Source organism: Corylus avellana, chromosome ca7 (genome assembly GCF_901000735.1).
Source record: "Corylus avellana chromosome ca7, CavTom2PMs-1.0".
Lineage (NCBI taxonomy): Eukaryota > Viridiplantae > Streptophyta > Magnoliopsida > Fagales > Betulaceae > Corylus > Corylus avellana.
In genome coordinates, this window is record NC_081547.1 from 21,327,642 (window position 1) to 21,353,622 (window position 25,981).

General features: G+C 36.0%; 4 protein-coding genes across 7 annotated transcripts; 3 read left to right on the forward strand and 1 right to left on the reverse strand.

Annotated features, from left to right (window-relative positions):
- Positions 1-10,461, reverse strand: LOC132186109 (zinc finger BED domain-containing protein RICESLEEPER 2-like). 3 transcript variants are annotated; one of them, XR_009440710.1, is made up of 3 exons: positions 10,084-10,447; positions 3,162-3,240; positions 1-1,380 (listed from the first exon to the last, which is right to left on the reverse strand). XR_009440710.1 is itself a non-coding variant. In XM_059599923.1 (2 exons), the coding sequence occupies exons 1-2, from the start codon at positions 10,196-10,198 to the stop codon at positions 779-781; spliced, it is 717 nt and encodes a 238-aa protein (XP_059455906.1). In that variant the 5' UTR covers positions 10,199-10,461; the 3' UTR covers positions 1-778. The 3 variants fall into 3 exon arrangements, 1 of the variants encoding a protein (XP_059455906.1); XR_009440709.1 differs by lacking the exon at positions 10,084-10,447 and having other exon boundaries at positions 3,162-3,395; XM_059599923.1 differs by lacking the exon at positions 3,162-3,240 and having other exon boundaries at positions 10,084-10,461.
- Positions 10,462-11,456: 995 nt separating this feature from the next.
- LOC132187519 (uncharacterized) lies at positions 11,457-14,678 on the forward strand. Its single transcript, XM_059601858.1, has 5 exons — positions 11,457-11,818; positions 12,470-12,557; positions 12,637-12,736; positions 13,451-13,539; positions 13,949-14,678. Exons 1-5 carry the CDS (start codon positions 11,599-11,601, stop codon positions 14,265-14,267), a joined length of 816 nt encoding a protein of 271 aa, XP_059457841.1. The 5' UTR covers positions 11,457-11,598; the 3' UTR covers positions 14,268-14,678.
- Positions 14,679-16,078: 1,400 nt separating this feature from the next.
- LOC132187280 (E3 ubiquitin-protein ligase KEG-like) lies at positions 16,079-20,616 on the forward strand. Of its 2 annotated transcripts, none has more exons than XM_059601544.1 (5): positions 16,079-16,100; positions 17,081-17,455; positions 17,550-17,641; positions 17,980-18,453; positions 19,428-20,616. In XM_059601544.1, the coding sequence occupies exons 2-5, from the start codon at positions 17,090-17,092 to the stop codon at positions 20,386-20,388; spliced, it is 1,893 nt and encodes a 630-aa protein (XP_059457527.1). In that variant the 5' UTR covers positions 16,079-16,100; positions 17,081-17,089; the 3' UTR covers positions 20,389-20,616. The 2 variants fall into 2 exon arrangements, with proteins under 2 accessions (XP_059457527.1, XP_059457526.1); XM_059601543.1 differs by lacking the exon at positions 16,079-16,100 and adding an exon at positions 16,115-16,214.
- A 245-nt stretch (positions 20,617-20,861) lies between these two features.
- On the forward strand, positions 20,862-22,912 carry LOC132188489 (uncharacterized). Its single transcript, XM_059602965.1, has 3 exons — positions 20,862-21,135; positions 21,508-21,653; positions 22,135-22,912. Exons 1-3 carry the CDS (start codon positions 21,107-21,109, stop codon positions 22,821-22,823), a joined length of 864 nt encoding a protein of 287 aa, XP_059458948.1. The 5' UTR covers positions 20,862-21,106; the 3' UTR covers positions 22,824-22,912.
- Positions 22,913-25,981: the final 3,069 nt, after the last annotated feature.

Below are 25,981 nucleotides of genomic sequence, written 5' to 3' on the forward strand. Positions count from 1 at the left end.
ACAACAAATAAAGTTAAGAATGATTAATATTAAAATCATGGCATTTTAATATCATAAAATATAAAATGTCAAACAGTGAAAACATAGTAAATAATTAAAAGTAATGAATTTATAATCATTTAGTTACCATGTTCATCATAACTTTTCATTCCCATAAACTTCGGCATCTCCTCAATGTTATTTGGGCAGCTCTTTAACCAATCTTATTTGCAAATCAAGGTCTCAACTGTAAATGGGGATAATGAACTCCTAAATGAATCTAATATACGTCCTCCATTGCTAAAGGCAAACTCAGATGCAACAGTAGAAATATGAATGGCTAATACATCACGGGCTACCTCTGCAAGAATAGGATATTTGGGTGCATTATTAACCTTCCGCCAAAGTAAGATATTAAAATCTTGGGTTGTTGCTTCACACCGATCAGACAAATATCGATCCACCTCCGATTTACACTTCAAGTCATTCTCTTCTTGGTGTTAGGAGAACACCTTCAAAAATTTCACATCTTGATCCTCCAAGTCTTCATCATCAACATTTCAAAAGTAGCAGTTGAACTTTTTATACCTACATCAGTGTTAGATAACCCATCCTCCCCATGAAACAAATTGAATTGATCCTACAAACGGTTCAAGAGGGAGTCCACACTATCCTTGATATATTTCGCCCAATCAACATCATTGTATCTTCTCAACCAAAATACCAACCCCTTCATCTTGAAATGTGGGTCAAGAACAAAAGCCACATACAACAATAAGTTAATCTTCTCCACTGTCTCTCAATACTTATCATACGTTGTTTTCATATAAAAACTCACAAAACTAAGGATATGATTATCATTACAAATACCATCATTCAAAGTATTTTGAATAATACTAAGTTGAATGAAATATGAGTTAGAGGTGACATTTTTTAAACTAGAGAACTTCAATGTGGCATCATAAAAAAATTTCAAAAACCTCACAAATAGCTTAGCATTTTCCCACTCAATAGAACTAGGAGCAACAAAATGATCACTCTCATCCTCCTCAAGTAGGGCAAAAGCTTCATATTTCTCAGCGGAGCTCAACATTAAGTACACATAATTCCATCTTGTTTGAACATCTAGACATACCATCTTCGTATATGTAATCTTTTCTAGCTCTATACATGATTTAAACTTTGTCATCCTCGCTGGTAAGGACCTCACAAATTTCACTATATTCTTTATAATAGAAATAGAAGTACCGAATCCTTTCAACCCTTCAGTTACAACAAGATTTAAAATATGAGCGGCACACTGCACGTGAAGAAATTCACATTCCAAAATAGAATAAGGCTTGGCCTTCAACCTCATTTTCAAAAAATTGATCATCACATCATTGTTTGTAGCATTATCAACTGTAATAGTGAACAAATTATCAATCCCCCACTCCATCATTGTACTCTCCAACAATCTTCCAAGATCATCACCTATATGACTAGAAATCATGGCAAATTTGATTATTTTCTTATGCATTATCCAATCATAATCTATGAAGCTAGTGGTAACAACCATGTAGTTTAAATTTTGAAGAGATATTCATGTATCAGTAGTTATGCAAACCCTTTTACCGCTCAAAACATTTTTTAACTTAAGTTTTTCTTCCTCATATAGTTTCATGCAATCTTTTTGTAGAGTATTGCGACTTGGTACATTGAACCTTGGTTCAACTCCATTCATCATTTCTCTAAACCTATCACTTTCCACATGCCTAAAAGGCAACTCCTCTTTGATGAAATACCGCACAACCAAATTTCTTACATTAATCAGATCATACTTCACAAATCCTACTCTTTGATTGCCTTCTTTGTAGTCTTAACTGGCATTTACAACAAAGTTTGACCTTTGGGTATATTCGATTTTCTAAGTGGAAAGGTTGGACATCTACTGGTAAAGTGGCTCATCATGCCTGAAGTACCATTTTTCCAGTGACACCCTAACACCCTATTGCAATAATTACACATTGCCCTAGGGTTGTTCTTATCAACTGGTTCTATTTTTTGGAAGTGATCCCATACAATAGACTGATTCGCCGATGGTTTTTTGGATAGGTTCATTTGTGATTACAATGTATTTGTAGAGGAAGCTGTATTAGTTCCAGAGTTGTCACCTTGTAATTGCATACTAGAACTATTTGTTTCCTCCATCTATTAAGAGTGTTTAGATGTTATACACTAAAATGAACAATATATATATATTCAAACAATCAAAGGCAATAAATAAGGAAATGAGCAACAATCCTCCAAAGAAGAACATAAATTTCCCAAAGGTATTATACTAGCAAATATAATGCATTAAAGTTTAACTATAGATAGCTTAACAAATTGAAAGCCATGTTATTCTGGGTACCACAAGGGTGCAAGATTATTCTAAACAGGACAAAACAATTTGGTTTATGATCTCCACACACAGTCATGGGAATTTGAAATTGAGGACAACATATAGTTAAGCATTTTGATGGAAGACCATATAATGCAGTGAACCATTAAGCTCTTCTTTTCATACATCTGCTTCTACCTCATGTTTTAGGAAGAAAATGGTTGCCAAAATACCCAAAATCAATCAGTCCATTTGTGTGAATATAGAATATGAAGGGCTTTAGGGATGAAGAGCTGAAAGGATTACCACTTAATTTTTCTCTTTAAGATCATGTCCTTTGTAGAACTTGTCTTTGATTTGGATTTCAATTGAAAAAATGTTAGACCGATTATGTTGTGCCTAAGAAGTCAAGGCAATCTCAAAAGTATCCTTGATCACATACGGCATTCGATGGAGCTCAATTAATATAGTGAAAATACCAACAATATAGTTAATGCTTAAAATTGCAAAAACTGGGCATAAAATACAAATGAATTACATACATTTAGCTTTAAGCTAATCCAAGGTATGAAACTATGAATCATTAACGTGACCTTTTCCATAGGTTAACATAAATTAGATTATGAAACCCACATAAGAAAGGGTAAAAAGAATGAAGCTACAGAAAGAGAGAAACAAACAGAGCCAAACACATTTTCTCGGCAACCAAACAGAGGCAAACACTAAAACAGTAAAAACCCAGCAAAACAATCCAACAAATTTTAAATTTTTACAAAGATGAAAGAACCATTTTGTAACCCTAGAAAGAGAGAATCCATACCTGGCTACTAGTGCTCATTGCTCGGTTGGAGAAAGAGAGAGAAACGGTCTGACGGAGGGGAGCGAGAGAGGGAGACGACCTGACGGAGCAGTGGAGCATGGAGGTCACTTGAGAAAGAGAGTCAGAGAGAGAAAGAGGCTGGGTGTTGAAAGAGAGAGGTGGAATGGGCGACGGTGCAATGTGTGAGAAAATGAGGATGAAAAAAAGAGGCTGAGGGAGTATACTAAACGGCTAAACCTAAAATATATATATATAAACATGATATAAAAAAAATTAAAAAAAAAATTAAGAAATACTGACGTGCTGGTTTTAGCACGTCAGAAATATATAATATAAATATTTAAATATTAATTTATTTAAATAAAATTTTTAAAAATTAAATTGTATTTAAATTTCCTGACGTGTCAAATTTAACACGTCAGAAAATCCTGACGTGTTGAATGTGACACGTCAATAAATGTTGACGTGTCATTTTCAACACGTTAAAAAAAAAAATTGTTGACGTGCCACTTTTGACTAGTCAATAATTACTGATGCGGCAAAATTTGGTTACTATTTGCCACGTCAGTAATCATCCTATTTTTTGTAGTGTTTGTAATCATATTCAAACAATAAGAACATGATGTAAGGCCAAGTTGAATGCAAGGTTAATTGACACAAAGTGATATATGACTCGTAGATCTACTAACCATAATCATGGATTAAGTCAAGAAAAAGCTAAGGGAAAAATGCAGTTTACACCCCTGAAGTTTCAGGAGTTTTTCAATTTTAACCCCAAAGTTCAAAAATTGGCAATCTACCCCCCTGAAGTTTCAAAAATTGGCAATTTAAACCTTCCATTTAATTTTTCCGTTAATTTTTTTAAAAAAAGCCTAAGGGCAATGATGTAATTTCATAGATTTCCATCTATTTTGACGGAAAAATTAAACGGAAGGTTTAAATTGCAAATTTTTGAAACTTCAGGGGGGTAGATTGCCAATTTTTGAACTTTGGGGTTAAAATTGAAAAACCCCTGAAACTTTAGGGGAGTAAACTGCATTTTCAGCATTGTAAAGTTCAAAGAAGTACAAGGGGAGATTAGAGAGGTGATGTATTGTAGTATCTCTCTTATCAAAAAAGAATGTGCTATTTGTACTTATCAAGTGATTGAACGGGTAGAAGTTATTGATGTTTACATGAAAAAAGAATTTCTTACTGTTTACTATAATGAATCGTGTGAAGTGAATTGCAGTTGTTGTTAGTTTGAATTATGAGGAATTTTGTGCAGACATGTTATATCTGTACTAACTAGACTTGATGTTATATCGTTGTCAAATAAATATTTCCTTAATTGGTAGAGGAAAGACTTGAAGCAAAATATAAATTTATCAACAGTAGTTATGATTCTTCGAGTGGCAACCATAGTGCAAAAAGATATTTTGACTTGTGCAAAAATATGCATGTATTAGCAGAACTTACATCAACTACCATGGAGCATTACATGAAAATGAAAAATTATATTCATATGTTAACGAAGCAATTAAATGGTTTAAGTTGTTAACATAATCCCACTTCCCAAGCACTTCAAGGTGGATCTACTACTTATAATTTATTCGTTGATGGTAAGATGATGGAAAGTAATAAGGTGCATAGTCCTCTCGTGAAGAGAACTATAGGGAAACCACCATCAAGAAGGTTAGTGTCTGCAGTAGAAAAAAATAGTGGTGAAGAAATCACAAGAAAGAATCAACCGAATGACATAAATCCGAAAGAAAAGAGACAAAAAATAATTAAAAAAAAGGTTATTTTTGCCAAGTTGTTTAATACTACTTGTTATTTGAATATTGTAAATGCTTTTTCTAACATTTTTATTTAAATTTATATGATTTTCTAATTGAAGCTTTGCCAAGGAACACAAGAAGAATGACCACAAGAAGACACAAATGATGTATTGTCACCTCTTATTCAGTTTGAGATTTAAGAACTTGTGGAATCTCATTTTTTGTGGAAGAAGGAACATAAGAAGACAAATGATGTACTGTCATCTCTTATTCAGTTTGAGATTTTAGAGCTTGTGGAATCTCATTTTTTGTGGAAGTTATGTGATAGGTTACGAACTTTGGGATAGATGAATTGGGGGCTAAATGTAGTAATGGAATGAAATATGAATATATAGATTCTTCACTTGAGGTAGAAAACACCTTACACATACATGTTTTGGTTTGAATAATTAGATAACAATCTCCTAACCTTCTGCCTCTTTAAATAAGCTAACACTAACACTCCTACCTTATTGCTAACTCTATAGCTAGATAATGATAACATTCGAATAATGATAACATAAAAGATAAACATAACAGATAATGATAACATAGTTACTCCTAAAGATACTCTCTTCCTTATCTTTCTCTTCTCTTCCTTCTATCCATGTCTTTGAGTTAATCCAAGTGATAGGATTAGAATATGACTCCTATCAATTCCGCCCCCTTGAACACGACCCTTGTCCTCAAGGTCAAGGTCGAAGGTACAAAGTCATATACCTTGTGAGTGCATGTAGAGAACGCTGATGATCATCTCTCATGTCTTCATTTTCATTGTCTACGTCCAAAAGATTATCCACAACACGTCCCTCTCCACTGGTTGGTTCTGCTCCAATTATGAATAATTGTTTTGCAGTGCATCGATGCCCAGGAATAAACCGTTCATTACAACTGAAACAAAAGCCTATGTTTCTCACCTTTGTTGTATTTCCTCCCACGAGAGCTTCTTCATTTGGGTCTGTGAGCCATTGGGTTGCGGGGTGAATTTTAGTGGATTGGCTGGCCGTGGAGTCGTTTTTGTGTGTTGCAGTTCATTCTCCTTCAAGCGTGCAAATTCCTCGGCCTCTCGCAATGTCTGAGGCTTGAACTTCTGCACATCAGTAGAGATGTCAACCTTTAAACCTCCCAAAAAGGTGTCGATCAAGGCCTTTTGCGGCCATCCAACCACCCTATTGGCGAGTCTCTCAAACTCCTTCAAATAATCCCTCAAGGTGCCCCATTGTTGCACGCGTGAAAGGAATTCATCGTAATCTTCAAATTCTGTTGGGCCAAACCGAGCCAACAGCTCCTTCTCAAAGATGATCCAGGTAACAGCTACATTGTCGACGTGGTAACCCTTTTTTAACCATTGCCACCACTGATTTGCCTCCCCTTTCAGGTAAGAGGTAGCAAACATGACCTTCTTGTCGTCCTCGATTTTTTTATTCTTAAAGAATTGCATAGCCCGATCAAGCCAAACAATTGGATTGTCCCCTAAGAATCGAGGAAAATCCATTTTCATGGGTTTGGTATAGGGGACCTCCGTGCGGTGGTCAGGATCATGATTGTGACTATTTCGAGATGGGTTGGACCCTGGCATCTCCATCTCTGGTGGTCGTGAGGATTTGCCACTGAATTTGGCAAAGCTCGTCGACAACTCCTGCAAGGTATGCTCGATGGACTCAGTAGTTTTTGTTAACTTCTGAATAGACTCCATGTGATTCAGCATGTCGCTTTCCAGTTTCTCAATGCGTTCCTTTTAGGTCGTCATTGCTCTTATACCAATTGATAGGTTACAAACTCAAGGATAGATGAATTGGGGGTTGAATGTAATAATGGAATGAAATATGAATAGATAGATTCTTCACTTGAGGTAGAAAACACCTTACACATACGTGGTTTGGTTTGAATAATCAGATAACAATCTCCTAACCTTCTGCCTCTTTAAATAAGCTAACACTAACACTCTTACCTTATTGCTAACTCTATAGCTAGATAATGATAACATTCGAATAATGATAACATTAAAGATGAACATAACAGATAATGATAACATAGTTACTCCTAGAGATACTCTCGTCTCTTCCTTCTATCAACGTCTTTGAGCTAATTTAAGTGCCAAAATATTCATATTTTAATCCTTAAACATATATGTGTTAATTCTTTAGTGTTGTTAGTTTGTGCAATTTTACTTTATTTTTATATTTTCTTTGTTTTATAGGTTTTTGGAAGAAAAGAAAGCATTCCTGGAAGTATCGGACTTAAAGGATAAAATTGGGAAAACGCTAGAAGACTTGAAGCAAGCAAAAGCATTCTGGTAGTGCGATCGATCGCAAGTCCCTTGCGATCGAGCGCACTTCTAGAGAGGTCTAGATGTGAAAAGGAAGGCGTGCGCTCGTGCACACAAGAAAAGACTCAATCGCACTACGATCGAGCATAGGAGACATACGATTGATCGCAGAGGTGCGATTGAGCGCACACAGGCTACGATCGAGTGCACCCATGCGTTGGAGAATTCCAGAAGCTGCGGCTAGACTCTCTTTGCTTTCCATATTAGGGTTTTTCTAGTCCTAGTTGCACTAGGACTAAACCCTACGATTTTTACTAGGGTTTCTAGGTTTTCTAGAGTATTCCTAAGCCTATGAATAAGACCTTTAAACCTTTAGAATAATCATCTTGGAAGAAACACAATTTTGGGGAGAGGAATTGGAGACTACTTCTATGAGCGGTTTTCGGTTCTTTCTTCCATTTTCTTTTCCTTTTCTTTTAATTATGTATAACTAACTCTTAAGGAGGGCTAGATTGAGGTCCTAATTATGTTTATTTAATATAAAAAATATTGGCGCCTTTGTGATAATCATATTATGTTGCTTAACTTGATTAATTCATGTTTTCTTGAATTCCTCATATGTATGTGATTGGCCATTATATGCATGAGATATGGACTAGTTAATTAAATCAATTTGGATGATCGAGTCCTGGGTTTAATAAGAGTAACAAAAGAAATCCACACCGGGTTCTTGGGTTAATCAATATGGGGAATCGGGAGTAGACACCCATGCTCTAAGCCTCATGTGTTTGTCGATTTTCACAAATTTATGCTTTCTTAAAGAACAACTTAGTAGACATCCATGTTAAATCCTTTAAGAAAGAAAAGAATTAAAGTAGACATCCATGCCTAATTCGTCGCTTAGGAAAATCAATAGCTTAAAGAGTAGACACCCATACCCTTAGGTTGGCAAACATTAAGTATTCATAATATGATTGGATCATTGGCATATTGTTATATTATCTAAGTATGATTAATGGTGGATATCAAAGTCCTATCTTTACCTTTTCATTTATCTTTATATATTTTTATTTCTTTTCACAATATCAATTTAGTGACAATTTGATATTTTTATCAATTCTAAAACAAAATCAACAATCCTCGTGGGATCGATTACGTACTTGCTACACTATATTATCTTTTGATCTTGTGTACTTGCGAGTAAAACGTACTAAATATTATCTATTAATTTAGGTAGTATTTGGCACAACACTAATCCGGATTGGAATAGGACTCCTATCACATAGAAGCCTGGTGGTATGTTACGATCATAATGTCCCACATGGGTTAAGTCTAATATTGACCATGTATATATAAGCTTTTGGCACCATTCCCTTCCAAGCCGGTTTTCAATGGTGAGTTCTACCCAAAGTTTGTATCATTTGGTATCAAAGCTAGCCATCATGTCGAGGGGTTCGAGTCACGAAGGGGGAGGGGTTCGAGTCACGAAGGGGGCGACCTATGGGCTAGATTAAAATACTGATAGGTAAGTAGAGTCATCAAAAGATAAAGTGCTACCATTAGGTCAGTGTCGATATAGTGAGCCGTCGTGAACGTCGGCCACGGAAGCCTGGTGGTATGTTACGATCCTAATGTCCCACATGGGTTAAGTCTTATATTGACCATGTATATATAAGTTCTTGGGCACCCTTGCCTTGCAAGTTGGTTTTCAAAGGTGAGTTCTACCCAAGGTTTGTATCATTATGGAATTTCAGTTTTTGTCGAAGTTATGGAATCTCATTTTTTGCGACCTTGTTGAATAGAAGGGAAATATTTTGCTTTTGTCTAGCAATTGATGTGCATGGAAATATGCAGGGAAATGGCAATTGATATGCTGGTAAATATTTTGACAATTTGATTGCACAAAATTTCATTGCAATTAACTCTTATTATCCATGATTGTGGGCAGCACATACATTAAGTCCTCTTGCCAGTGTTCAAACTCAATTTTTTGCATTAAATTACATAATTTGTTTACATAAATTACATAATTTGTTTGTAGAGCAATTCTTTCAGTAATTTTCATGTCTTCCATAAGAACATAACCACTTTTAGCTCTGTTGCCGCATCAATAACTATAACCACTTGGTAGCAGCAAAATGAACTTGTTAAAAACAATACATATAACATGTTAGATCCACAATAGGAGACAGACATCATCAAGGAATTCACAAGCAAAAAGACTAATGTGAATAGCTCACAACTCATCGGGATTGGATGACTGTGTCTGTTGGGACGTTTTCTAAGCATCTACAACAGGTTTTGCCTATTTATCAGCAACAATATGGAAGTTCAATGCCAGCAATCCAATACAAAGACTAAAGAATAAAGAAAAACTAAAAATCAAATATGCAGACACACATATATGCAAGCACGAAACTTCATCCAGATTGACCCAAAAAAAAAAAACTAAAACTAAAACTAAAAAATACAAGCAAAATCATCAAATACATCAGCTACACAGGACACATGTAAGTAAGATAACAATAAAAAAAATCCAAAATTCAAAACAGAAATAAACCAAACAGAAAATCAGATAGTCTCCTATACCATCCTAGCAACAATATGTACTCCAAATTAAAGGAAACCAACAAACCCAAACCACCATCTGTAGAAAAAACCAGAAACCTTAAAGTAAAAAATACAAGCAAATCATCAAACACATCAACTACACAAACAAATATGTAAAACAACAACCACAAATCCAAAATCCCAACGGAGGAAACAATAGCCAAACAAAAAGTCTAAAATCAAAAATCTTCTACCAGATGGAATCGAAATAAAAAAACGAAAATAATAGAGAAAAAAAACTTACTTCTTTTGGTGGCTAGACTCGTCAGTGGTGGTGCCTCGGGTTTTCGGTAGGAAGCAAGAGTGTGTTGAAGGGAGGAGAGGGAGGGAGGACCACAGTGGGAGAGGGAGGAGCTCATGGATTGCTCGGGGATGACTCGACAACGGTGGGAGAGGGACGAGCTCGTGGGAGCCAGTGGATGGCTTGCGGCGGTGCTTCTGTTTGCCTATGGGGGAGGGAAAAGATGGAGACAAGAGGGAAGGGATTTGAGGGATAAGGAATTTTGAAATTTTGGTGAAAAATTATAGGTATACTGCACGCTGGTTTTCAGATTTTTTTTTTTTAAAAAAAAGGCCTGATGTGGCGTGGCTGATTGGACCACACCACATCAGCATGAATGGACTCTGGAGGGACGCTGGATGGCCATGTAGAGTTACTCTAACAATTTGCACCCTATGATCACTTAGACTACAACCCTTTAGGCTTGAAGAGGGTTGTAGCTTTTGAGGTATGCTGGATTTTGTGGAGTTCAAGCAGTTCAACCATGGTTTGGGGCTTAGCCTGGCTATTTATGTATTTTGCTTACCATAAGAAATTTTTAGTCACTATTTACACTTCAAGAAACTATTTGCAAGTCAATGAAATCACATGGACCACACCACATCAGCATGAATGGACTCTGGAGGGACGCTGGATGGCCATGTAGAGTTACTCTAAAAATTTGCACCCTATGATCACTTAGACTACAACCCTTTAGGCTTGAAGAGGGTTGTAGCTTTTGAGGTATGCTGGATTTTGTGGAGTTCAAGCAGTTCAACCATGGTTTGGGGCTTAGCCTGGCTATTTATGTATTTTGCTTACCATAAGAAATTTTTAGTCACTATTTACACTTCAAGAAACTATTTGCAAGTCAATGAAATCACATGGATTATTTTGCATTTTTCCCTTACTATTATTTATTTATTTTTCCTAAAAAATAAAACTTATTGCATGAAGGGTCTTTGAGGTCAATTATGTTTGCATTGATGTTTATTTATCATGTCATCATTTCATCATTAGTGTTGATGTAGCGCGTTAATGGAATCTAATAATTGTTTCGATAGAATTTGACAGTAGAGATTAAATTGTTATTTAAGCTTACTCCGAGAATTTTTGAATTATTTTTTATACCTCAAAGAGCGATTTGTAATTTAAGCTAACTACATGAACTAATTTTACATTTATTCCTTTTATTTATTTATTTTTTATTTTTTTCTAAAAAAATAAACCTTACTGCATGAAGGGTCTTTGAGATCAGTTAATCCATCACGTAAATACTATGGCTCTTCACGTAGGTTCGCTTGATCTGTTTTAATTTATTAAAATCTGGCAAAAATAATAATAATCAACCTTACTCTCTCTCTCCAAAATCAAATAGACAAACAAACTCCCTAAACCCCCTCCGTTCGGTTACACTCCTCTCTCTCTCTCTCCCACACTCTCAATAGAAAACCGGATATGAGAAAGCCCTAACCAGCAAACTCTATATTACTGTCAATCATGAGAAGCAGAAGCCTGACTGTTCAGGAACAGAGGAGTAGTAGTAGTAGTGGCGGTAGAAATCTAAGGGATTTCTTTGAGAGGCGGTGCCTGGCCCCGATAACGCTAAACGACGACGTCCAGATTTGTGCCCTGAACCATCATCCCTACCGCCTGTTGCCTCAGCCTCAGCCGCTCCACCTCAACCTCTCCGTTCTCAAGCTCGATGGCTCTCTCTTTGGTACCGTCTCTTTCTCATTCTTACAGCCACGAATTTCGGACCTTACTATCATTCACAGTAGGATTAATACGCCATGATGATGATGCGTTGTAATTGGATTGGCGAATAGAATGTTGAATTGATTAGAATGTCAAATTTACAGATCTTAGAGGTAAACATCGATTATAACATGTGTTGTCATGAACTTCTCTTATAAATGAAAGATATGAAGCTAAGAATTTACGCGTAGAAGTTAGAAAAAGGCGAATTTTGAAAATATGACTCTTAGGAAAAGACGATTTTTGAAAAATATGACTGTTATGAAATGACAAATTTTTAAAAAATATGGTTGTTGGAAAAAGAATAGAGAAAAAATATTTAAATATAGTTAAAATGCTGAGTCCGATGCAAGTGTTTTGAAAAAATGGGTAACTAAAATAGAAAAATTGTAACTAATTTTAGCTAAACATTTACTACGCGGGATGTGAATGTTCTTGTCTTTTTTTGTTGTTGTTGGTTTTATTGTTCTTGTCTTTTGCTTTTAATCAATTTGTGCTTTAATAGGGATTAGATGTGGCCTCCAATTCCCCCAATGGTATATATATGGCATTAGCACAACAATTTGTAGTGACATTCAAAAACAAATCCTTATTTTTGGTTTTGATTTCACAGATGTTTGTGTCGCCAAGAATGCCACGGTGGCAGAGCTCAAGCAAGCTGTAGAGGATGTTTTTGTTTCGTGTCAAAAGGAAATTTCATGGTAATCAGATGATAGTGCTTTAGAACCATATAGTTCGATTAATTTTATGGCTTACCTGCTTTGGATTCCATGTGGTTAGGTCGCATGTATGGGGGCACTTTTGCTTGTCTTATGCTGATCAACAGTTAATTAATGATAAAGCGTTGCTTCGAAATTTTAGGATCAAGGATGGTGATCAGGTCCGTGTCACTGAATTTTTTGTTTTGTTTGTTTGTTTTTCTTTTTCTTTTCTTAAGTGTCTTGAAACATATGTGAATTAGTTACTCTTTGGTATTTGCATTTGCAATGAGGAAATTTCTGTTAATATTTTAGATAATAATGTGTATATTTCGCAACTTATACTCAAAGTACCAATAGATGAAAAAGGAGAAAAAAAGGTACTAAAACAAAATAGATAATATTTGATCACTTCTTTCATTGCTCAACCAAAACTTTGGCATAATTTCCTTATGTATAGTTCATAAGTGCTTTTGCAATTTATTGATGAGTATTACTTAGACAAATCACGAGCAATCCCAAATGGCTTGGTTTTGATTTATGCTCTTCAGATTAACTTCTCTTTTTTTGGTGTTGTCGTAAGTCTTATAGCTATTGGATTTCAGGGTGTTTTTTTGATCTTTTTTATTGAAGGGTATATCTCTTACAATAGACCATCATTTGCTTTCTTATTTTTTTTTAATGCAATTGTCAGATTATATAACTTCTACTTAACTAATTCCCAGTCTAGAAAAAAGAAAAGAAAAGAAATAAAGAGAGAGATCTATATCTATTCCATTGCTTGGCTTTTGCTTTTTCTAAGTTTTGTTTTGACTTCTTGGATTCATTTATTTTTGCACCTTACAATTTGAAGGTGCTGCTTATAAGTTTCTAGTGTTTGTTTGTGGTATATGCAGCTGCAATTCATTCGACATCTGTCCATCCAAAATTCACCTATGATCAAAAGTGCCAAGAACAAGAACATTGCTTGCAAACTGCACTCACTGTAAGAATCTTTATAACTTCTGCTCAGAATTGTTAGTGAGGCTCAAAGATGTATTAGACAGTTCATCTGTGTCCTTGATTTTTGCAAAGACATCTTCTTTAGATCACTTAAGCGGACTGTGGTGGAAGTAATTAAGCACATGCATATGCGATTAACAGATTGAGGACCAGACAAAATAAACAACGATCAGAATATTTGAAAAATTTGAGAGGCCCTATCAAGATCTGAGTCTGACTTTAGGTGCAGGAAGCAGATTAGAAATGTTTTCTAAGCATCAATTTTGGCCCAAATATATGCAATTTATGCATAAACCTTAAACAGAAGATACATACCTTGGGTAGAATTCAACTTCTTGTTTCTGCCCTGTGCTTACCGAGAAATGGAACTAATACCTTTTTTTTAATGTAAGGTTGTCATCAGGGTCAAATTTTCATGAAGAGACAGAAGAGACTGGTTCAGATGATATTGATGATGATGAAAATCAGGAGGAGAGCTCCAAGTGCCATGGTGATGACAACCAGGAGGATGCTCCTACACCAGAGTTGAAGTTGGCTACTGTCTTGAGAGGGTGGCTCTCAAACTCCTGCTTGTGGGGCATTTCAAGGAAGAGATCAGAAGGCTGGAATCCAAGTAGTTCAATATTGGGTCTGCACTGCTTCGGAGGTGGAACTAGGGTGAATGATGATATAAGTTTAAAGCTTACTAGAAATGGATGTAAAATCGAGTAGGCTACTATGTAAGTGAAAGCCTGTCCAGGCTTGCCCATGGGCTGCCATTTTGTTCCAGAAGGTGGTCTACAGGATTGAGATTCACGACAACTAGCTCTCAAAATGCAAGAGAGAATATATATGAGATTCACTTGTCTAGGTAGGTGGTCGGACAACTCGACATTTATTTGGACAAGTATATCCCATATGTACTTTTTCACATTAACTGTTAGCAATTTTGTTAACTAATTATTATGGATTCCAATCCCTCTGAACATGCTCTATAAGCTCGGCTAACATAATTTTTTATTTTATTTTTTGAGTTTGAAGTAAGACTAGTTCAGTGTAAATATTTTATGGTTGGGTCCATCTGTTATTAGGTGTTTTCCCTGTAAAGCTTTTAATTTTTATCCACTTCCAATTAGTACTCTCTTTTCCGTCTTCTTTGAATGGGAGAATCTTTATATTCTCATATGTGCAGTGCAAATGATAGCTTAAACTTGATGACATTTTTCATATTTACTTTTTCCCTTAGAAGATGAAAATTGAATTTTATTTTGTTGATGCAGTTAACCGCCCTACCGAAATTCAACCAAGTTTACCCTTCTTTCTCTTAGCATTGTATTTTTTACAAAATTATTTCATTGATTTAGGTATTAGAGTATTCCTCACCAGTATCTCTTAACGAGTCACTCGTGTCTGTTTTTATTAATCTTTATATTAACTGAATTTCAGTCTACTAACAGAATTCATATATCCATTTCTCAATATTTACAGTTCATCATTAAATTAATATATTTTTTTAAAGGGAAAAGTCGACGTACACCTTTTAAATTACCACCTAATTAATAATGTTTTTCAAAAACTTTCAATTGTGACAATGTTCCCTTCAAGCTACTAAAACATTGTCAATGCTCCTCTCAATGACAAAACTACTCTTAGTAAAATAAAAACAAAAAAATACTAAAACTAAAAAAAACCTTAAAACTAAAAATAAAAAATAAATAAATAAATCCAAGGGTGGCCAAATTTAAAAATAAAAATAAAAAATCCTTTTTATTGGGAAAAAAAAATCAATTTCTTTTATGAAAATTGAAAATTTTCGTTTTTTTTAATTTTTTTAATTAAAATAAAAAAAAATTAATTTTTTTTCTTTTAAAAAAATGATAAAAATCGTTTTTTTTTAAAAAATTGTTTCTTTAATTAAAATTTCTTTTTTTTAAAAAAAAAATAATATATATTTTTTTCAAATTTATAGGAATATTTTTATCTTATTGAGAAATTTATAAATGCATTTTTTTTTTCAGCGTTAAGGAGATATTGACAATATTTTAGTAGTTTAAAATAATATTATCATAATTGAAAGTTTAAAAAATATATTTTTTAATTGAATGATAATTTGAAGGTTATGTGGAGTTTATTTATTATTATTATTATTATTATCCTTTATAGAGTTTCATCACTAAATTGTGTGATTAAATTATGCGGTAGTGCTTTGACAGTGACTAAAAAAAGACAAAAATAAAAAAAAATAAAAAACAAAAAAAAAATCATATTCTATGCAGTTCCTGTAATTACCTGCGGAGGAGTCGTGTGCGTCATCACAAAATGACCAAAACAGATCGCACGTGATGTGGGTTCCACTAGCATCAAATCCACAGCTAGAGAATCTGAGGGCTCCACCTGCAAGCGGTCCATGTCTCCAAAACTCGCGGTAAAATATCACAGCCACGTGTCCACTTTACCCAACGTCCTTCTCGGTGACGTGTTCGATCCAGCAGCTTCCGCGATGGAGTTTCTGGTGACGTGGTATTCAGCTGAGACAGGCCGCACCGGAGCCCCGTATCCCTCTCCGTACGTACCCGTAACCCATCCCATCTTTTTTGGTTTCTTTTGCTCTGCTTCTTCTTGTTCCTTCTTTATTTGCACTTTATCACAGAGCGCCTCTCTCTCTTTCTCTCTGTACTGGTAAGTATGTATTTTTCTGTATCTATTTCTCAGCAAAGAAACGGAATTTAACTGCAAATTTGACTGTTATGTACGCATGTATGTTAGATACCCATGAATGTTTAAGTTTGGATCTATTAAGAATATGAACAAGTGGAAATAAAGGGATATTTATGGAGCTCTATTGGCTTAAAAACTTTCAGACCCACTTGTCTATATGGATCGAAGTAGATATCTACTAGTTTTCTGGGTAAATCGTGCTGAAATATACGCAGAAAATTGTTCATGGGTGGTGCTTTAATTGGTGTGTCTTAATGCTATGAACAAATGATTCTAGGAGATTGTTTTATATCAACAACCAAACAATTACAACTTCTGCAGAAAATAAGCAGAAACCTGAACTTTCTAACAAAGTACAAAATCCCACCAAGACTAAACTCTCAACAACTAAACAAACAAGCAATTAATTTGATTGTTGGTTTTCAAGTGTAAAGTTTTAACTTTCTGTAAGCAAAGCTGTGTCATCTCATCTGTCAATTGCTTGCTTACTCGGTTGCTAACGCATGGGTGGGGTTTCTTTTGCCCATGCCTTGAATGGGGTGGGATTTAATCTGAAGAATTTTAAAGGAGAAGAGAGAAGCTCATTGAGATGGTTTAGTTTTATGCCTCGAGGCTTTTTCTCCAAATGTTTTCTGTTCAATAAGAATTCGTAGTGACAGACATCAGTAATTAAAATATATGATTAGTTGGAATATATGATTGTAATCAAATCTGATTACAATCATATATTCTAACATTTAGAGCTTCTATTATGATGTGATTTTCTACTTTTTCAGTCTTAATACATTATTGGACGTGCTCTTCTTTTACCCATATCGTTTCTGCAGGAAGGAAATATGACCGAACAGATCGAAGCAGCAAAGCCAGCAGTTTTTTTTGAGTATGAACTCTTTGAAGGAGACCCTGACCACCTTAGGACTGTTAAAGCCACACCAAATCAGACGGGTCCATGGATTGATCCTTCCTCTTTGAAACTTAAGCACAGGATTGGGAGGGGCCTCTTTGGTGATGTTTGGTTGGCAACTCATCACCAATTGGGTCATGACTTTGAGGAGTATCATGAAGTGGCTGTCAAGATGTTACATCCATTGAAGGAGGGCCATACCCAAAAGTTTTTGGATAAGTTTGAAGATTTATTTTTTAAGTGCCGACAACTCCAACGTGTTTGTTGGTTGTACGGTATATCAATAGTTAATGGAAAGGTGGCTTCCTCAAAAAATGAATTTAGATACTTTTTAACTCTTGAAAGATCTTTATATGTCTCACCGTATTAGTTCACTTTTGATGTCTTGGCAGATCTGCATCGCTGTGAAATTTCATGAGGGATCAGTGGGTGATCGAATGGCTCAGCTCAAGGGTGGCAAGCTCCAATTGTCTGATGTTTTAAGGTGTTTTTTTTTTGGGTTTTAATTTATTTATTTATTTCGTTATGAAATAATGTCATTTTCCTTATGAGATAGGGTTAGACTTGGGTATAATTTCATAAATTTAGATTTGTTGGGTTCTCCTATGTCAACAATTAAATCAGAGAGTGGTCTCTGCTGTTTAGCTGGTCCCATTTAGCATGTGAAATGTGAAAATTTTCAATTAGAAATGATGCTCTAGTATATGATTTAACCAAACTTTATTAGACTTTATGAATGGTCTAAAACTCACCAGAATTTAGTGAAGTATACAATTGGTTTTGATGGTTAGATATAGTCTTACAGAATGCTGATGCTTACAGGTATGGGATCGAGTTGGCAAAAGGAATTCTGGAGTTGCATTCAATTGGGGCCCTGGTGCTGAACCTTAAGCCTTCTAACTTTCTGCTTAACGAACGTGGCCATGTGGTTCTGGGAGATTTTGGGATCCCATATCTACTTCTTGGGATTGCATTGTCTAATTCAGATATGACACTAAGACTTGGAACTCCAAACTACATGGCCCCAGAACAGTGGGAACCAGAAGTTAGAGGTCCTATATCATTTGAGACAGATTCATGGGGTTTTGGATGTAGCATAATCGAGATGCTAACTGGTGTTCAGCCCTGGTCTGGCAAATCAGCTGAAGAAATATACCATTCAGTTGTTATCAAACAAGAAAGACCACATATTCCAAGTGGCTTGCCTCCTGCGGTTGAAAATGTTATCAATGGTTGCTTCGAGTATGATTTCCGGAATCGGCCTTTAATGACCGATATTTTACATGCATTTAAAAGGTATTCACTGTGGAGAATATAGTTGTTGTTCATTGAAGGTGTTGTTTTTAGCAGACTGCTGGGGCCGACTTTGGGCAGCACGCAATCTATTCTCATAGCCTTAATGTGTTTGAGGGGTATTCATTTTTCTCTTTCCTAGTTCCAGTCGATCTATTGGCTCTTAAAAATCGGTGCACTCTGAAATTGTGTGCTTGATGTAAAGCCTTTTTTGGGAGTAATAAAAGCACAAAAAAAATGCTGTCAATAAGGTCTTTTTTTTTTTTCTGTTAATTCTATATCTGGTTAGTGCACACATATCAGTGAATTTGTACCCTCACTTCTAGCTAAGATTCTTTTCACTTGAGTGTGTGAGACAGGCCATTTGAGAGAGACTTCTGGTTAAATATTAGAGGTTTTAGATCTTAATAAAATACAGGGTAATTTTGCAGAAAGTTATTATTTTAGGGTTCTTTTTCTTTTCCCTAGAAGTAATCTTTCTCGTGCATTGTATTTAGTATCAAATGTATTTTGCCCCCATTTATGGCTAAAGAATTTCCAGAATGACGTCTAACTTTCCTCAGTATGGTAGTATTTTTCTGATTAGTGGGAAGCTAGTTTCAGTTGACAAAATGGGTGGGTTTCCCCGTTTAGGAGTGCATGATTTGTTTCATATACATTTGAACCTCATTCTTTAATTATGTTAATACATTGGTTTAGGGATCATATTGATTAATCCAATAAACAACTAAAATAGAACTGTCTTTGGCAGAATGTATAAGTTATAGTCGTAGTGAAGAAGAAAAGAGAGGAAAAAGAAAAAAGAAATTACAACCAGACTGCAGTTGAACCAGGAATTCCTTTATCTTTGAATGTTAATAATTGGCTAACTATTGAGAATTGCTTAACCGTATTGATGTATCCGCTTTTGATTCTCACATATAACTCATATGTCTAATTTTTTTTTTTTTTTATGTACTGATTATTTGCATTTCCAGCTCTCAGAATGCTGTTGACAGTGATGGAAGGTCACTTGAAGTAGGAAGCAGTGCACTTACAAATAGATCAAGTGATGCTGGTTATACTGCATGGTATCTTTCAAAAGATCATCTTGAAGTGGGTGACATAGTTCGTTCAAGAAAGCCAATAAATGCACACAAACCAAAAACCACAGATTTTTCTGAAGGAACGGTGGTTGATTTGGAGAGTGGCGATGATAGAGACAGTTTTGCTCTAGTGAAGATACCTGGAGTACACAACCCTCTGAGAGTTCAGGTTTCGACAGTTGAGAGGGTGACATCTAATTTGGCAATGGGTGATTGGGTGTGTTTGAAAGAGGAAAACAACAAGCACTCCTCTGTGGGAATTTTGCACTCGATACGGCGTGATGGGAATGCAGCAGTTGGATTTATAGGGTTAGAGACTCTCTGGAGAGGGAGCGCTTCTGATCTTCAAAAGACTGAAGCTTATTATGTTGGACAGTTTGTGAGGCTGAAAGCAAATGTTTTCGCTCCCCGGTTTGAGTGGCCTCATAAAAATGGACCAGCATGGGCCTCTGGGAGGATCTCACAAGTCCTTCCAAATGGCTGCCTTGTTGTTTCTTTCCCTGGGAGGTTGGTGCTTGGAGATGAATCTAATATTATCTTGGCAGATCCAGCTGAAGTGGAGGCAGTGTCTTTTGATACTTGTCCAGGAGTTGTGAAAAAGTATCAACACGTTGAGGATTTTCACTGGGCCGTGAGGCCACTTGCAATTGCATGTACTTTATTCACAGCTATGAAGCTTGGCTTATTTGTTGGACAAAACATTGGTGCTAGGCTGAAGAAAGGCCGGAGAAATTTGAAGCGGCATGATGGGAATTGCCAGGATGGCCAGTCTGGTGGAAATGCAGGTTGGCTTCCACCTCCAGTTGCAAATATTCTATTTAAGGAAGGTGTTACTGCTCCTGCTGCTAGGTAATTTATTGATGTGTGGCCACAAGCAAGTTTATTAAAAGCCTATAGACAGCAGAGACTTGCTTGTAGATTGATGTGGCCGGGACTACAACTTCTTAATGCAATGTTGTTAGGGAAGAAAATTAAGTCTGTTCATAATTTGTGTATGTATATACAGGAAAACTTGTTTAACTATCATTGTATGCCTTTTAAGTTGATGATTTATTCAATGTTCATGAGAAATTAGTTGCTAGCTTCACACTGTTGTAGAAATCCATTCATTCATGAATTTTGGTACTCTTTTCTTTTTAAGTTCTTGCCGAGGCATGATTGTTGACTTGGAACTTCGTTTCCACTTACATTATTTCAAAGTCTCTACATGATCTACCACAAATATCACTAATAAGATTATTCCATTACTTATACAAAAAAAAAAAAAAAATTCCCATTGGAACCAAGTGGAAATAGGCTTCCATGTGAGCTGGCAAGACACTCCCATTATCAACATCACGAATTCGATGGACGTGGCAGATCCAACGGTGCTTATCACTCGGTGCTAATAAGCCCGGCACAAAGGCCCACTTAAAGATGCAACGGCCTTGGCCCCTCCTAACTATAAATTCCCGGTTCTTTTCACTTGGAGACGTTCTCATTCTCAGGGTTTTCACAATCTTAGCTCAGAGAGAAGAGAGCGAAAACTAAAAGAAATAGCCATCAGAGGGGAGAGAAAAGAAGGAAAATCAATGAAAAGAGCACCACCCCAACTCCTCTTGTAAGCTCCATTGCTCTTCTGTCTTTTTCTTTCCGTTTTTTTTTTTTGGGTTATGTTTCTTCTGCTACTGTGTATTGGTTATGAACATCAAACGCCTGCACTTGACTTTTTCTGTATGGTTCTCGGGAAACAACGGAAATAGAATATATGGGAAGTTTTTGGACTATCTTTTCTTTTCTTGTTGACTTATGCAATCACTTAGCTTGCCTCTGCTTTGTTGCCAAGAAAGTAATGTAAACAAAAGAAGGTGTGGGGTTCCATATTTTCTTTTTCTTTTCCTGATGAAAAGAAAAATGGTGGTTTTAGAACCCCAATTTTCTTTTATAATGTTTCTGTTTGTTTTCTTTTCTAATCAAAAGGAAATCTTTGCAGGAATAGTTGTAGTGAGAGTGAATATGAAAGAGGAGAAAAGAATGAGGGGATGGCGAGGAAATTAGTCATCCAAGAAGAATGTGGTGATGACATGGCAGAGAAATTCCCGTGCTTGGTCCTCCACAAGCGTGAAACACCCAAACGAGGTATGTCCCAAATTTTCCCTGAACCTTTTTTTTTTTTTTTTTTTTTTTCATTTTTCTTTTTGGGTTTTCCTTAGATGGAATTATTGAAGATTACTTTAAAGAAACAAATAAAAATCTATACAATTTCCTTCATTTCCTTTCTGGGAACATTTATAGGATTTATGTTTGCAGACAGCAGGAGAATTGAGTGCATTATCATTTCTTACAAGATATACTAAATTTTTTAGAAAACCAACTTGATAATTGGATTTCACACTTGGGAATTGGACTAGCTTCATTTGGTATTTGAAATTGAAAAATGTTATTTAGTAGATTGCTATACAATTAGTAAGACGTAAATTAATTTTCACTCTCAATTATATGAGAGCCGTATAGTCTACTTAATAACATTACTTGTTTACAATTACCTCATCTTTTGTGAGAAAGTTACAAGGAAAGGGATTTATTGTATAAGCAGTTAATATATGTTTATGAGGTGAAGAGTTGTTCTGTGAGAGAGAGATTCTGTGGAGGCAAGAGCAGAAGAACAGAGCAGCAAGGCTAGAGAAGCAGCTGAAGACAAGGTGGGAACTTGAGGATCTAATTGAAGAACAACTGAACAGGTTCCGTGCCCATTACAACCGAGCCATGGTCCCTACCCGCCCCAAGGATGTGGTCCAACTCCTCATGCCCAACTGGGCTCCACCGCAGCAGCTGGCTTCCCTCACCTGGCTCGGCGACTGGCGGCCGTCCGCCATGCTCGACCTTGTCCGTGGCCTCTCTGGCTCATCATTATCAGACTCAATGGCCGGGGGCAATGAAGACCTCCTCTCTCAGCTTAGACATGATACGCGTATTGAGGAGGCAATACTGGATGAGGAAATGGCTGAGATTCAAGCTACATGCATCCTACATCTTCCCTTCACTCCAATCAAAAATCGCTCAGGTGGGTTTGGCTTGGGATGTATTCAGTCCGAGTTCAGGAAGATTGAGCTTGTCATCACCAAGGCCCAAAATCTCAGGTTCAAGGCATTGGAGTTGGTGGTAAAGAAGGTGTTGAGCCAAAATGATGCAGCTGAATTCTTGGTCGCTTTTGAGGGAATTCAAGATGTGATCCACCAGTTTGCATCAACCCAAAGGCTCCGAATGGGTCCAGCCACTTTATCCGTCAAGGCCTTGGGGCATGGTTGAGAACAAAGAAATGGTGGCGCAGGATAATATGTTGTTACAAACTCCTGTTTGTGAAAATTGTATAGATAATGAACAATTTTGTGCTTTCATGATGTTGATGTGTTTTTTGGTCCAAGAATTTGCTAGTCAGCGATTTTTCTTCATAATTGAGCTATGAGAGGACTGGGTGTTCTATACGGCAATAGTGTTCCTGCAAAACAAGGACATGGTCGAAGGATCTCCGGTTGAGGTCGAAGACTCTCCAATGCTTTAATTAGCATTTTATATATGGATAAAAAATATAATGGTAATTTGCCTATGATATCCATGGATCAGTGTGTCAAGTGAGATATACAAGGGAGAGAGAGATGTGAGAGAGAGAGACGTGAGTGACCTTTGGAGAATCAAGTCTATGGGGAGGAAGAAGGATCGGAAAAAAAAGGTTCATCTTTCTCCTTTTATTCCTAGGTGCAAAAAATAGTATGCACACGTGTCACGTGGTGAGTGGATAATGGCATATTATAAATAAGTGTGAAGAAAAATTTCTCCCAACACATGACAACAATTTATTGCTTGTTTGGCAAAATTTTGAAAAATTCTTCTCAATTTTTAAATGTGGAGAACACTTCTTAAAAAGGGTTGCTTCTCTTGATTGAGTTCCAATTCTTGGAAGAGTCAACTTTTGGAAAGTGGTATACTTGTAAAGCACTTACAATTTTCACTTTTTTCGGGAACCCTTTTTAAAAATAGAAATATTTCTTAAATACATTACCAAATGAGAAGTTGAGGATGGATTACCCAATTAAAAAAGAAAAATGAAAAAAAGAGAATGGTTGATGATGCAAATAAATCCTTTTCCAAATTTAAAATTTGATTTAAAAAAAAAATATAACCGTTGTATTTATTTCTAAACGTTACGGATTCGTATAACAGCGAGACCCCTTTGCCTTCGACGTGGAGCCTCCCAATTTCGGAAACAAGACGCTTTTCGTCCTCCACCGTTTCTTCAAACCATTATAAAAACTCTCTTTCCGGAATTCCAAACCCAAGCCCCAAGAAAGCCAACAAATTTTCTCTCTAGCCCTTGCGCTAACCCTAATTATCTCAAGCCTGGGTTTCAGTTCTTTCTTGTTTTGTTGCTGTTGTTGCCGTTGTTATTGTTGCCGTTGTTGTTGAAGAAGAAGAAGAAGACGATGTCTGCTGCTGTGTGTGGGAGCAAGAGATCCTTCTTCGAAGAGCTACCGTCATCGCCTCCGGTCGCCAAAAGGCTCCGTTGCGCCTCTTCTTCTTCGCCGATTCGGTTGTCTGCGCCCTCTCTCCTCGATCAGCTCCGCTCCGTCTTTCCTCACATGGAACTTCATGTAAGCGCCCTCTCTCTAGTCTCTTGAATCGATTTTTTACTTTGTAGATGTTGAACTGATGTGGTTTTGGGTTGTGGTGGTGATGTGTTTGGTTGCTGTGAAACTTTTAAGTTTTGTGTAATTTATTGTGATGATTTGTTTGCTGTGGAATGGGAATTATGATTTAATTTACTGGGAAATTTCCAACTTGAAAGGTCAAATTTTTATTCTGCTTTAATTTGAACTTTTTTTTTTTTTAATTCTTCTTCGCCAAGCAAAGAGTTTGGTGGGATTTTTTTTGAATTTTGTCTATTGGATTTTGCCAAATAGAGAATTCGTTATGTTGGTTCTAATGCGTCTACTTGATTTTGTCTAGGATTTTTTTGGCAGGCTAAGCTAATGTCGAATAGGATTATTTAAATTTCAATATCTTTATTTTATGTTAAAAGGATTTTCAATGAAATGAATGGTCAACTATCAAAAAACAATTTTTATTTTTTATTTTTTATTTTTTTATTTTTTTATTTTTTATCCTTGGTAAGAATTTGTGACTTGGGAGTTATGATCCTCTATGGCCATGCCATGTCAGAGTTCTTCTTCTTCTATCTCGCTCTCTATGAATATAGTAAAATGTTTCTCCATTCAAGGTTTGTTTTTCACATCAAGTTTGCAGGATCGGTTTTGAATTTTTTTGGGCAAGAAGCTTGAGGGGATGTTTGCATAAATGTATTTGATTTGACTGTGTGTATCTCGGCATTGTCATCAAGGTGTTTCTGTGTAATGCTAAAGACATACTTGTCTTGTCCTTACGTTAGCTTTATAATATTATTGTTACAGCAAGAAATCCCTCCTGGGTGGGCGCAAGATGTAGTGCTTTATTGAAATTAGTTTCTTTTGAGAGAATAGTTTTTGTTACAATTTCTATCACGGCCTGGGGATGCGTTTACAATTTTTTGTGATACCTTGAAAGGTCTGTTACAATTTGGGCTCTCTGAAATCACTTGTATAGGGTAGATTAATCTTGTATATTCCCCAAGTGGGACCCAATATATCCTGTGTAATGTCCCCAGGCAATCCAATCCATACTTCATGATATTGCAATCTTCCTCATTCAAATCTTTTGAGGTCTTCGTTACGCCCTGCATTGCTTTGCGGTGCACACTGCAAAGCAACATATTTACATCACCTTAAAGGAATTAATCACAATTGAGGTTCCTTATAATCGTTTATATAGCAAAATTAACATATTTTCTTGACTGATATGAGAGTAAACATATTTTCATGTAATTTAATCAATACAATTTGAAGTATTACAATTTTCCTATATGTTAAAGGTTGCATCCTTGTTAAAGTTCATTTTTAAATGGTACATATTACCTTACCTAATCTTTGTGTTGAAATTATATAGTAAGTGATTGCACGATTGAAAGTATAACATTCTTAGCCAAATTATTTTTCCCTATTTCTGATCATGTGATGATTTTACCTTTCAGATTCTTGAGAGAGCACTACAAGAATGTGGTAATGATTTGGATGCTGCCATCAAGAGCCTGCATGAGCTTTGCTTGGAATCTATAGAGGGAAATTTAGGTTCTGCTGAAGAACCAGATGTAAATGTGGAGAAAGGTATGTTAATGTGCTAATAAGATTGATAATGTTTGACATTACCCATGTACCCGATATGAAACTGACATGAAATTAGAGGGTTAAGGATTAGTGTAATAGGGTTTGGGTCAAAATGGGTCAACTCGTTTAGACATGATTAATAAATGGGTCAAATTCGTGTCAACCCGCTTAACTTGCATAAGCTATATAATTAAATTACACTTTTAGCCTTAA

What these genes read in the sequence shown, in the direction of transcription:
- LOC132186109 (XM_059599923.1), bottom strand. Translation starts at nt 10,198, where the DNA reads ATGAGCTCCTCCCTCTCCCACTGTGGTCCTCCCTCCCTCTCCTCCCTT. An exon ending in GAGTCTAGCCACCAAAAGAA is followed by an intron (nt 1,381 to 10,083) that starts GTAAGTTTTTTT and finishes TCACTATTACAG; the next exon opens with TTGATAATGCTACAAACAAT.
- LOC132187519 (XM_059601858.1), top strand. Translation starts at nt 11,599, where the DNA reads ATGAGAAGCAGAAGCCTGACTGTTCAGGAACAGAGGAGTAGTAGTAGT. An exon ending in TGTCAAAAGGAAATTTCATG is followed by an intron (nt 12,558 to 12,636) that starts GTAATCAGATGA and finishes CCATGTGGTTAG; the next exon opens with GTCGCATGTATGGGGGCACT. An exon ending in GCTTGCAAACTGCACTCACT is followed by an intron (nt 13,540 to 13,948) that starts GTAAGAATCTTT and finishes TTTTAATGTAAG; the next exon opens with GTTGTCATCAGGGTCAAATT.
- LOC132187280 (XM_059601544.1), top strand. Translation starts at nt 17,090, where the DNA reads ATGACCGAACAGATCGAAGCAGCAAAGCCAGCAGTTTTTTTTGAGTAT. An exon ending in CAATTGTCTGATGTTTTAAG is followed by an intron (nt 17,642 to 17,979) that starts GTGTTTTTTTTT and finishes TGATGCTTACAG; the next exon opens with GTATGGGATCGAGTTGGCAA. An exon ending in ATTTTACATGCATTTAAAAG is followed by an intron (nt 18,454 to 19,427) that starts GTATTCACTGTG and finishes TTGCATTTCCAG; the next exon opens with CTCTCAGAATGCTGTTGACA.
- LOC132188489 (XM_059602965.1), top strand. Translation starts at nt 21,107, where the DNA reads ATGAAAAGAGCACCACCCCAACTCCTCTT. An exon ending in GCACCACCCCAACTCCTCTT is followed by an intron (nt 21,136 to 21,507) that starts GTAAGCTCCATT and finishes AAATCTTTGCAG; the next exon opens with GAATAGTTGTAGTGAGAGTG. An exon ending in GCGTGAAACACCCAAACGAG is followed by an intron (nt 21,654 to 22,134) that starts GTATGTCCCAAA and finishes TATGAGGTGAAG; the next exon opens with AGTTGTTCTGTGAGAGAGAG.